The sequence below is a fragment of the Gavialis gangeticus genome, unplaced genomic scaffold, assembly GCF_001723915.1.
Source record: "Gavialis gangeticus isolate Ggan-Ray unplaced genomic scaffold, GavGan_comp1, whole genome shotgun sequence".
In the NCBI taxonomy this organism is placed as follows: Eukaryota; Metazoa; Chordata; order Crocodylia; family Gavialidae; genus Gavialis; species Gavialis gangeticus.
The window spans coordinates 4945693-4957411 of NW_017729007.1; the positions used below are offsets into that span (position 1 = coordinate 4945693).

The 11719-nt window shown below is 40.8% G+C and overlaps 1 protein-coding gene across 1 annotated transcript in view; it reads left to right on the plus strand.

Moving 5' to 3' along the window:
* PTPRZ1 (protein tyrosine phosphatase, receptor type Z1) overlaps positions 1–11719 on the plus strand; it is a 210128-nt gene that overhangs the window by 181250 nt on the left and 17159 nt on the right. Inside the window, 5 exon segments of the mRNA XM_019509246.1 lie at positions 2892–3026; positions 4395–4558; positions 6390–6473; positions 9094–9229; positions 11175–11321. Coding sequence (XP_019364791.1) covers positions 2892–3026; positions 4395–4558; positions 6390–6473; positions 9094–9229; positions 11175–11321 — 666 coding nt within the window.

The following is an 11719-nucleotide window of genomic DNA, read 5'->3' on the forward strand; positions in this document are numbered from 1 at the left end:
GTTTGTTTCCAATACTGAGCACATACTGCTTTGCAGGAGCAGGGAACGGAGCGAGTGGGTCCTGCCTGTGCCCCGCTCCCTCCCTCACTGCTGGGCCCTCAATCTGCTCCCCCCGTGGCCCTTTCCCATCCCCCTGCCCCTTCCCCCACAAACTTACCTGCTGGGAGGGTGTGTGCATGCATGTGTGCACATGCTCAGCCCCCCCAAATAATTTTTGCTCCCTCTGCCTATGAGTATCTATCACTATTTTATTATTACAGAAAAAAATATAACAAATTGAGAAAACAAAACACAAGCAGCAAACAATGAGTGTTTCAGGCCACTGACAGAAGTTAATTTAAAGGTGTGATGGGATCTAATCCTAACAGTCGCACGCATGCATGACAGAAGGTATGATTTTGGGATCAGAGATCAGATCCAAATCACACCGTACTTGTTAGTGCAGGAAGAGCCTGGTATAATGATCAACTAATGATCAAACTATATGTAATAACTTTGTGGCAAGTTTCTTCTTTTATTACACCATTAATCATCTGAACCAGGTTACACTGTAAGGCTATTAACTGGTTTATCATGTCTTAAGTTTAATGTCTGCCATGGGCCTCAGATACAGTCTCTTCTGTATAGTTCTCTGTGGAGAGTTTTAACATGGTTTACATCTTAAGCGTAGACTGGTCTCTCTGGAGACACTTTGTCCTATATAAGATAATATTATACTAAAATGATATTGATCCCAGTATCAGTAGTGTGTCATTTTTTGCCTATCCTAGATAACTAAACAGTCTATAGGGACAGGGAATTTTGTTTAACAGATGGCAAATCCTGTTTATTTTATTGAGGATAACAACTGAAATAATTTATAAAAAGATAACATTGAGTGATTTTTACTAAGTCCTATGGACCCAAAGAAAATGTCTAGATTCAGTTACTTTTTTAAAAACCATTCAAGAAGCAATCTTGAAAAATCTAGTTTAATTAATATCAAGAATCTTTCATCTCAGTTAAATCCCACCATTTCTATTTACCAGACTTTACTTATGTTGTCGTACCACTGTACAAAATGAGTAAATTTCAGAGAATATAAGGACAAAGAAATGTCTCAGTTCAGAGAAATGTATATTCTTTTCTGTAGTCTCCCGGAAGGTGTAAGTAGGAACTCTTTTCTGGAGCTTTGCTGAAGTCGGATATTGTCCATTGCCACTTTTCATTGGTTCAGTATCGTCATGGAAAGGTCTTGGTAGTAAGGTCTTGGTAGGATTTTTAGTGAATGAGAATGTGCAACCTGCTTTTGACTGTGAAGCAGAGATGTAATTTTTCTTAATGTTATAATTAAACTTTTGTCTTTTTGGCAGGTAACTGCTAGAACATCTCTATGCTAGTGGCTTTTACTTTGTTTTCTGTCATAACCTTTTAGTACCATCAATGGTTAAGAAAAGTATTGCTGAAAGGGACCTCTTAAGGTCATCTACTCTAACCCTTAAAATAAAATGGATGTGTGGCTGAGAGTGGGCCAAGGCAGCCAGGGTCTTGAATGCAGGACTTGGGCTGGGAATTAAGGAGGCTGACCCAAGTGTTTTTCATTCCTGTATCAAAGTCCTTCAGGTCTTAATAACCTTTTTAACATACATGATTGTGAATGAGAGTCTTTAGATTTAAATAGTTATAAAATAAGTTATTGTCTTTTCCTCTTAATGTGCTTTGTAAACAGTTTTTGCTTTCTGAGTTTGGTAAGGAGTTAATAAAACATCCCCAGATAACTATTTACAGTACTTTCCAAATTAGTGTCACTATTTATACATTTATCCATGGCTTCTTCCATTTCATTTGTAATATCACATAAATTTGTTATAATTGTCCAGAATTCATCTTATTCCTAAAACGATGATATTAAGAAGTTAGTGTATGAAGAGTGACATTTAGATCAAAATGTGCACGAATCTGCATCTCAACAAAAGTCTTTGCTATTTTAAGCACTAAGAGAATGCAGGTTTTCATCTCAAAAGCAAGCATAAAATAACTTATGTTTTGTAAAACACTTTTCCCACCATAAATGTTTGTCCTGAAATTTTTAAAAATGGGGACTTCACAGTACGGGTAGATCCAAGATTTACCAGAGGGTGTTTGGCACACTGCCCCCCAGACCATGGGCGAATGCAGGAGAGGCATGGATCAAGCCAGAATCAGGTGCTTGAAGGGGAGAAAAGGGAGTGACTGCTATCACTCCTGTTGTCTCCAGCTGACCCAGATATGGGTGAAACCCTAGAGCTGCTCCTGCTGGAGACTGCAGGAAGAAGCTGCATGGGGTGCTGGGCTCAGTTGGGTCAAGGGTGGCAGCACACAGGTTCCTCCTTCCAGCACCTGCTCCCTGCCCTACCCCAGCCCCCAGGTGTCCCCTGCTGGCCAGGAACAGGTGCTGGAAGAAGGAACCCACCACTGCCCCTGGTCGACATAGGCACAGTAGGGAGGCCAGAGCTGCTTCTGACCTGACCCTGCTCTGCACTGCAGGAGTGGCTGTGCATGGAGCTGGGCTCAGCTGGGGACATAACACACAGGTTCCAGTTCAAGAATTGTTCATATTGCTTCAATACTGAATGATATTTCTTTTGGTGATGTGAAAGGATAAAAAGCATTATATTTTTAAAATGTGCTTAAAGCTCTGAGGACTTATTCTAGGTTTCACTTCTCTTCAGCATATCCTGAATGAAAATGTTCTTTTACATAACATGTCTGTGCTAATACATAAATACACTTAGAAACTTGTTGAACTAATGATCAGCTATGCTAAACTTGGTATATATGGAATTCCCATTGACTTCTATGGGATTTTATACCCTCAAATTACTTCATTTTACTGATACATTTTCAAACCATGTTTTTATTTTTTATAACAGAGGAAGTGTGACCAATACTGGCCTGCTGATGGTAGTGAAGAATATGGGAATTTTTTGGTGACTCAGAAGAGCGTTCATATACTTGCCTATTACACTGTGAGGAATTTTACTATTAGAAACACCAAAGTCAAAAAGGTTGGTGACATCTCAGAGGACTGTCTGTACACAGGCATTTTTTATAACATTCAGAACTTAAAAATAAATATTAACTGCTTGATGTTATGTATTAACAGTTGAATCCTTCAGATTTTCAGCTAGATCTAGCTATTAAAAGGTTGAGTACTCAACTGTGCCAAGACTGAAAGGTTATGCCTACACTGATAGGGTCATAACCTTAAGGTCATAGACAGACAGACAAAACTTTCTTCAACTTCAGAAGAGAAACATGTTCCCTATCTAATGCCCAGTTAGAATATTAATGGTAATTGCTATTGAGAACATACGTTCTCTTTCTTAACAAGTACAGGCATGAACAGACAGTCATGTATCTTATGTAATTTACAACAGTTTTATGCTGTAAATTACACCAGAATAATCAGTGCAGACATCTTGGGGTAGCTTATACATTAGGTGGCTCTTACTGTGATTTGCCACTAGGCAGCGGAAGAGCAAGCAATAACTTGCTAGCATGGGCACAGACAAAGCAACTTAAGGTGTAACTTTATCCAAATATAATTTTATCCAAGATTGTCTTGGAGATAATTCTCCACTGAATTGGACAAAGTTCTCCTATTTAGGAGATTGCATTGTCTGTCAGCTACTTATTTACATCAGTGCAATGCTGATGATACCAGTGCAAATATTCCAGGTATCATGAGTTGTTTGAGAAGCACCGTGAAAATATCAAACTAGATTCTCCTGTTACTCAGATTGGGAGTAATGCTAATGAAGGTGGTCACAGTCTGGTTTTACTGACATCAAAGGCAAGCTGTTGATTCTCTTGTTTACACAAGTGTAAATGTATATGAGATTGTGAAAGAAATAGGAGAGTAAGATGTCTTGTATGTATTAGAAATGGCAGCAAGGAATGTAGTAAGAAACAGCCCTGCTGTCACTTCTAAAAAAATGAAGCTTGAGCTCTGAATAGCACTTTAATCCTTCAACCATCTGGTGCTGAGGGACTAGAGCTGGGTCATTTTACCATTCATTGCTGACAAAAACATTATCTTTCCCTTTGCATGCTGGATTTAGATTGTGATTTCCCCCCTAGACTCCTAGCCCCATCTAGGACTTCATTCAGTACTTAGTAGTATCATTTGAAACCAATTGGCCCATAGTGTTCCTTTGGAGGTAAGATACAGGGTGGCCATTATAGCATATATATAACTACATGCTTCTGCTGTTAGTATTTGAGAAGCTAGGTATAGATTTTACTGAATAGGGACTAAGGTAGTTCAAGCACAACATAAAGCATTAAACTACACAAATAAAACAGGAAACAAATGACCTTCCTCTTGCTTCATCTATTTATATATATGTATATATATTTATTTTCTGTTTCAGGGTTCCCAGAAAGGAAGGTCCAGCGGGCGTGTAGTAACACAGTACCATTATACCCAGTGGCCTGATATGGGTGTTCCAGAATATACTCTGCCTGTGCTCACTTTTGTACGGAAGGCATCATATGCTAAGCGCCATGCTGTTGGGCCTGTTGTGGTTCATTGCAGGTGTGATTTTTACTTCAGTAAAATTCACTTTAATTTGTAACTTATTTGGGGAAAAAATGGATTTCTGACTGGGATATTAAACACATTTTACATTAATATTATATAACTACTGAAGAAGGAAGATGAAATCCTGTAGCAGTAGTTCTAGCTATTATAAAGCTGAGTACTCAGCTGTGCAAGTTCTTTGAGGGTATGTCTACATTAATAGTATCATCCTTAAGGTCCCTCTAGTCACCAAGGGGGTTTACACATGTTCTGCAAGTTGGGGGGGGGGGGGCAGGGAGGAGGCACTTTAATTAGAGCAGCTCTGAGAGCCACTTGAATTAAAGCACCCAGAGCATCTTGTGTATCAATGTCCCCATGCTGAAAACAACAAGCTTTAGTTAAAGCACCCCCACCATTATGTTGCAGCATGGGGACACTAATACACAAGACACTGGAGGCTGCTGGAGTATGGTAATTACCACACTCCAACAGACTCAATTAATCAAGTCTGCTCTGATGCACTGTAATTACAGCACTTGGAGCAGCCTCGCTGTTCATGTATAGGCGCCCCAACAGTTTGCATTAATCTTAACTCAGCCCCTAAAAGCAGTCTAGCTTGATCATGGAAGGTCTGCTGAGCTTGCTGTTTAAAGTTAAACCTGTCTCCTCTTGCCTTCTAGTCTCCTTTCTGCAATTTGAGCACAACAGACTTTGATATTGACAGACTTTCTGTGGTCAATCTCACAATTCTCTAGTCTTGACTTCTGACTCTTGCGCTGCACTTCCTTTCTCTAAGAGTAAAGATGTGTCTTGGAAAAAATATGAATAGTTCACAAATTGATTCCTAGAAGGGCTCCACTTCTCAAATAAGAAGCACAATGATAGAATGTAGGATACGAGCCCCTGCCACACATTATATGTATTACTCATTTAACTGGTTAATTGTGTAAAAAGTTTAGATGGGCCACATATGCAAAGTAATTACTACATAATTAACTGGTTAATCAGATTTAGACTGGTCACATGTACAAAGTAATGATCATGCAATTAACTGGGTAATTGTGCAGTGAAGTTAGACCTGCCACAAAGTAATTATCATGCCGTAAGGATGTCCATTCCGTTATAAAAAAGAGCCATCCAGCTATAAAGTTCGTACTTGAAAATGTGTAACAACTTTAAAGCTGGTTTCTATCCTGCTTTAATTTGAATGTGTGGCAGGGCCCATAGATATGGAGGGGAAGAATGAGATCACATGGCTCAAATTGGTTGAAGACAATTGGTGCTGACCATAAAAATCATTGCAGATATACCTGAATCTCCCAATGACTGTAAACAAGGGGATGCTGCTCTGTGCAACATTCATGTTTTTGCAAAATGTATTTTTATTTAATTTTTATACATTTATATATTGCTTTTTTGGTAGCTAAGGACTTACCTGACAGATATATTGTTATAATTGTTCACTTCTACAAAGATATGTATCTCTAGTGTTTTTAGCCCATTGTTTTTTTCAGCTGTTTGGTGCAGGGATACAAAACAATTATAGAAAGAGACTATGCCACAAAGAAGAATAAATACAATTCCCACCAAGCTACAACTCTTGTTCTTAATATTGCTCTATGCTCTGTCACTGGCTTGCAATGGAGGAGAATTCTGGGGGACTGTAAGAGCTCTGCTTCTAGTTGCAGGCAGGTGTGCTCCTAGTGTGCTCCTAATGCTCACTAAGACTGAAGCTGGTAGGGAAAATTGGTTGAAAGTTGCTTGTAGGCCCTGGGATTACTTCACAATACCAGTGGAGACCAGGTTATTGTAAAATATATAAGCAGGTTCTGATTTTCCACTATAGTACGTCAACTTTGATGGAACAATTGAAAAGGGAACCTCCTCATGAAATCTGTCCTTCTGGAGCTGATTCTGATGAAGCCCACAGGTAAAGTTGCTTCAGAAATGCTGCAAACAAAGATATTTTTTCTGGGATGATCTAATTTTTCTGAAACTTATTTTTCTCCTGGGAAAATCAAATTACCATGTTTTCTTTGTTATGATGATATCTCTGCTCTGTGAAGTCCAAAAGCAGAGCTTCCAAGAATGTGGGTTGAGGTCTATGTCCAAAGAAGGCAGAAATCTTCAGCATAATATATTGTCATTTTTTTTAGCAATGGTAAGTTGTATGGTTTCAGTCAGACTTCTCCATTGAGTCACATGCAGATAGTTTTGTAAGCTAGTTGTTTTGATTCCCTTTTCAGGTTACACAGAGAAAATATTCCTAACAATGACATTTTACTTCCTTATGTTCTTTCTTTAATGGTTTTGTTGCTCCACTTTTGTAATTTATAATAAGCAAAGATTGTGCCAGGCAGTATTTTTAATATAATATGTCTTAATAATGTGCTGTTAATATGGACACCTTCAGTGTTACATTTTTGTGCTCTTTCCAAATTTTGCACTGGGGTCAGGTCCAAAGCATTCTCATAAGTACTTCCATTTAGACACTGAAATAGCTAAATATAGAAGTCTTGCCCCATGACAGAGATGCTAATTGATAGGGTTTGGCTTCTAGGATCCCTGTATACTCTATGGAGACAGTTGCCTCTGTAGGACAGTCTGCTGAACAGGTTCGGAACTCCAGCGTCTGTTTGGAACCTGAACATCTGACTCAGGCTGTATATTAGATGCAAAATAGCCTGGTGATTGAAAAATGTCCAGGAAGTGGGCGCTCTGGCTTATAGGATCTCCTCAATCTATGGGGAGATTCTTCTGTATCAGATGAGTGCCCTAACCACCAGGCTAGGAGGTAGTCTAGGTGGGAGACAGACTTCTTCCTCTCCTGTTCAAGCTGGATCACAAAGTAGTGTAGCTGACAAGATTCCTGGGGCCAGAAGAAGATCAAGTAAGGAGGAGCCAGACCCAGAATCCAGTGATGAGGGTATACCCCTGGATGGGCAGGCAACCTTGTTTTCAGTCCATACTCTCATGACTGTTTATGCATTTTATATTATACAGTCACTGGCTAAAAATTGAAATAACCCTGGCAGTTGGAAACGACCATTTATTTCCATCTTCTAATAGAGTGCTTTTGCACTAGGCTTGCACTTTTTCTTCTTTGATTGTCTTCTGGCCCCATGACTTGTGCCCAGTAGCCCAAATTCAGCAGGAGGGAGAGGGACGCTTCACCCAAATTAGTCTGTACTCCAGTTGTTATGGCATGCTCTGGGAAATGAGAGATGTAGGTTTGAGTCCCCATGGGCAGAGGGGAGAGTCAAGCACTTAGATGTCTTGCTTTCTGTGGAAATACTTTCACCTTTACTGATACTGAGTAGGTGGTACCATCACCCCACCCCCATTTTCAAGAATGAATGTGGGGAGCTGTGCATTGTAGTGATTCAGTTCTGCTCATGTCAGTCAAGACTTCAGTGTGCTTATCATGCCTATGAGATCAGGGGCTTAGCCGGTTGTTAGACATCTTGCAGCACAAATACTGATGGCTTCTGAGTATTTGCACAAGCTTAATCTGAAACCTTTCGGGACAAAATGGAAGCCTCAAGTTTTTTTGTTACACATATCTCCACTACTGATTATAAAAGTACCTAAGCAATTTTGTGGCCAGTCTGGACAGTTAGATGTTTAAAGCCCCACAGAGGTGCTTACAAGACTAATTTGTATCTAGCCATTATACAGAGTTGCAATTATCATTCAGTGAAATTGGATTATCAATTTGAAGAAAGGAGCTTAACTTTACATTGACTTTATAAATCTATACATTTATATAAATACAATTTTGTCTTTAACATGTGAGTATGGAACTATACTGAGTCCTAAAGTACTTGCACACCAATTGCCTTTTCACATAAATGGTCACTTTTTTTCAATTTGACTATTGACCAAATTGAGTTAAAAGGGTGAAAAGAAAAAAATTAAATCCCATTCTTCTTGTTCTTTTTAGGAGGGCCTCATGCTTTGCTTCTGCCTCCTTAGCTAAGGGCAGTACAATTTTCATTTTCTAGCATTCTTTCAGTAGCTCTGATTCTTCCTAGAACCATCCTTTGAAAGCTTCCTAGACATCACCTGAATGTTCAAAGTGAGGTAAATGCAGCCTCTCCTTTTAAATGACGTGTGTCACAAAATAGATTCTGTGAACATCAAAGACCTAAAGCAATGGCATATGCCATTCCACACTTTCTATAACATGTTACCAATGCCCATTGCAAAATATCCTAAAGAGCATCAGAATCCTGAAAACCATAGACCACCAGGAAACTACTGTTCTTATTTCAATAGGGAAGTTGAGACAATTTTTGGAGGAATTGAGAATTAGATCTGCACCTTTAAAAATAAGATTGGGGAGGAAGGGAAGGGATTCTTCATCATTGCCTGCCTTCCCTTATATTGGCATATATATGATATGTGCAGGTGTTGAAGAGCTCGAATATGAAAAGAAAGCTTTTCTATGTTTATTGACAAACTGGTTTATAGAGAGTAATACAGGAATTCACCTCACACTAGTTCTTCTCTTAAGCTTTAGGCTCAAATGCATTTCTTTTATTTTGCAGTGCTGGTGTTGGGCGAACAGGCACATACATAGTACTGGACAGCATGTTGCACCAAATTCAGCATGAAGGAACGGTCAATATATTTGGATTCTTGAAACACATACGTACACAAAGGAACTATTTGGTGCAGACTGAGGTAAAAAGAGAGATGCATTATGTGAATTAATGCCAGCTTCTATGACAGGCCGCAAACAGATTTTCATTTCTAGTGGTTTAAATTTTCTACCACTAGAAATATTTCTGGGAGAGGGAGCAGTACAGGCATTCAGCCTGCAACCAGCCCCTCTCCTCTACTCTTCCTGCCTTCCCAAGACTAGGTGATTGTGATTTTGGTGAAGAGTGGGGAGCAGCACCTGTTCCACTCCTAGCATTTCCACAGGAACTGGAGCAGCAGGGCCAACCCTCTGCCTGTTGGTCAGACTGAGGACCCTAATCCCAGTATTTTACCCTTCCCTTCCCTGTCTACAGGAGAGGCAGAAGCTGCTGTCTCCTATGCCTTCTTTAGACCAGGGCTACTCTGGTCTGTGAAAAGCATGGGAGCCTTTCCCCATCGCTCAACTTCTCCTGGAACTGGGAGCTGTTCCTTGCGTCCTCCTCAGACCAGGGTGACCACAGTCTCAAGAAGGTATTGGGAGCATTTTCCCTCTCCTCAGTGCCTCATGGTCTCTACAGGTGTCAAGAAACAGGAAAGTGTATAGACATTCAGTATCCTGGGAGAAACTGTAATTGCCCATAAACTCATGGTTTCTACCAGGAGAGTTGCAATTTTTCAGCTGCCACTTCTGGGTCAGTGCAATCGGCCATGGGGGGAACCCCTCTCCCCCTGGTCACTGACTGGCCGTTGGGGGGGCAAGTGCCCCCCGCCCAACTCAGGAGGCACCAATCACCCATGGCCAGGACATTGTATACATTTCAACTGAGCTGTGCCTTTCTTTCCCATTTCCAATGATTCCTGTTTCTTCACCAGCCTTAAATGTTTGATAAACATCATCAAACAGGACCTCACGCAGTTCACCCAGTATCCCTCTGTGGCCCCCTCTCTCAGTTTGGTTAACTAGTGTGGCCCCATCCTCCATGAGGTGGAGCTGGACCAGGTTGCCCTGTACCTCATATGCATATCAATTTTTGGAGGACTCATGATAAGAACATGCGGTTCCAGTTGTGAGTGGGGGTCTAATTAGCACATGGATCCTTTGTGGGAGATATCTGGAGTACACACAATTACTGAGCAGTGCTGAGCTGTGGGGTCACCACGGCTTTAAATGCTGTTGACTCTGGTCGGGCCCAACCCAATGAACTATGTGGTAAATCATGAGCCTTTTTGCTTTGGACTAATATCATGCATAAATTGATGATGAATACAATGATGAGTTAAAAGACTGGGAAACAGGTGGAGGAGTTGGGCAGGGAGGGGGGAGAAGGAGTAGGGGAGTGGACACTGAGGTGGTCCCCTATGTAACTGTGAAAGTTGAAGATAATAGTGACAGGTGAACAGGCATGCACCATGCAGTTTTGTAATTGGAATGAGAATGGTGTAGCTATAAAGGTGTTTTGGACTGTCAAGTGAACCACAGTGGTCACAAGGAAAGTTGATAGAGGTATAGCTGTAGTATATCTGTAGTAATTGGTCTGTATGTGAATTACCACAGGTATGTTTATTTCAAGATCAGTTTTTTCAAATTGCCCCTTCTACGTGCTCAGGAAGAGTAGGGTCTGAAAGGAAGGAAGGGGGGAAGGGACTTCAGGGGGAAGAAGTTGCAGGGGCCAGAGGGCAAGGCGGCTACCTGTCCACCAAGGGGACAGATTCAAGACAAAGCTCCAATAATTAGATTCTATACCTGGAAAATTATAACATTTATAAATCTCTATTGTGGTGGAGGGGGTGTCTTTTATTCAGGGTCATCTTATATTCAAGTAAATATGGTAATTGAATAAACTTTCAACATCCTAAATTATAGAAGTAAGATTCACAATCCTTTAGAAATATTGTCTTCAGCCAACAGTGACACACTGGTCAAAGGTGGTGTCCATGAGCATTACTGACAGCTATTAGAGCTAGATTATTTGTTGCTATTTCCTAGGAACAATACATCTTTATCCATGATGCGTTGGTTGAAGCCATACTCAGTAAAGAAACAGAAGTCCTTGAGAGTCACATTCATGCCTATGTTAATACTCTCTTAATACCTGGACCAACAGGAAAGACAAGATTAGAGAAACAGTTCAAGGTGAGTTCTTTTGATTATCAAAACTGAAAGTTTTATGGCAGTGTAATTTTCATACCTCTAACCATTTCTTCTAACCAATTCTTAGGTCAGCTCACAGAGGTAGTGAAGTCTAAGGATGTGGTAGTCATGGGAGACCTGAACTTCCCGGACATCTGCTGGGAACAGCAGTCAGCCAGGTCTGACTGCTCATGTAGGTTCTTAGCCAGAATGCAGGACCTCCATCTAACCCAGGAGGTGCACAGCCCCACCAGGGGAGACGCCTTGTTGGACCTGGTGCTGGCCACGGGAGATGACCTGGTGAGGAGGCTGCGGGTGCTCGACCACCTGGGTGACAGTGATCATTGCCTGCTGGAATTCACCATCCAGCGCAAGGTGGCAAAGGCCTGCAGCAAGGCAGC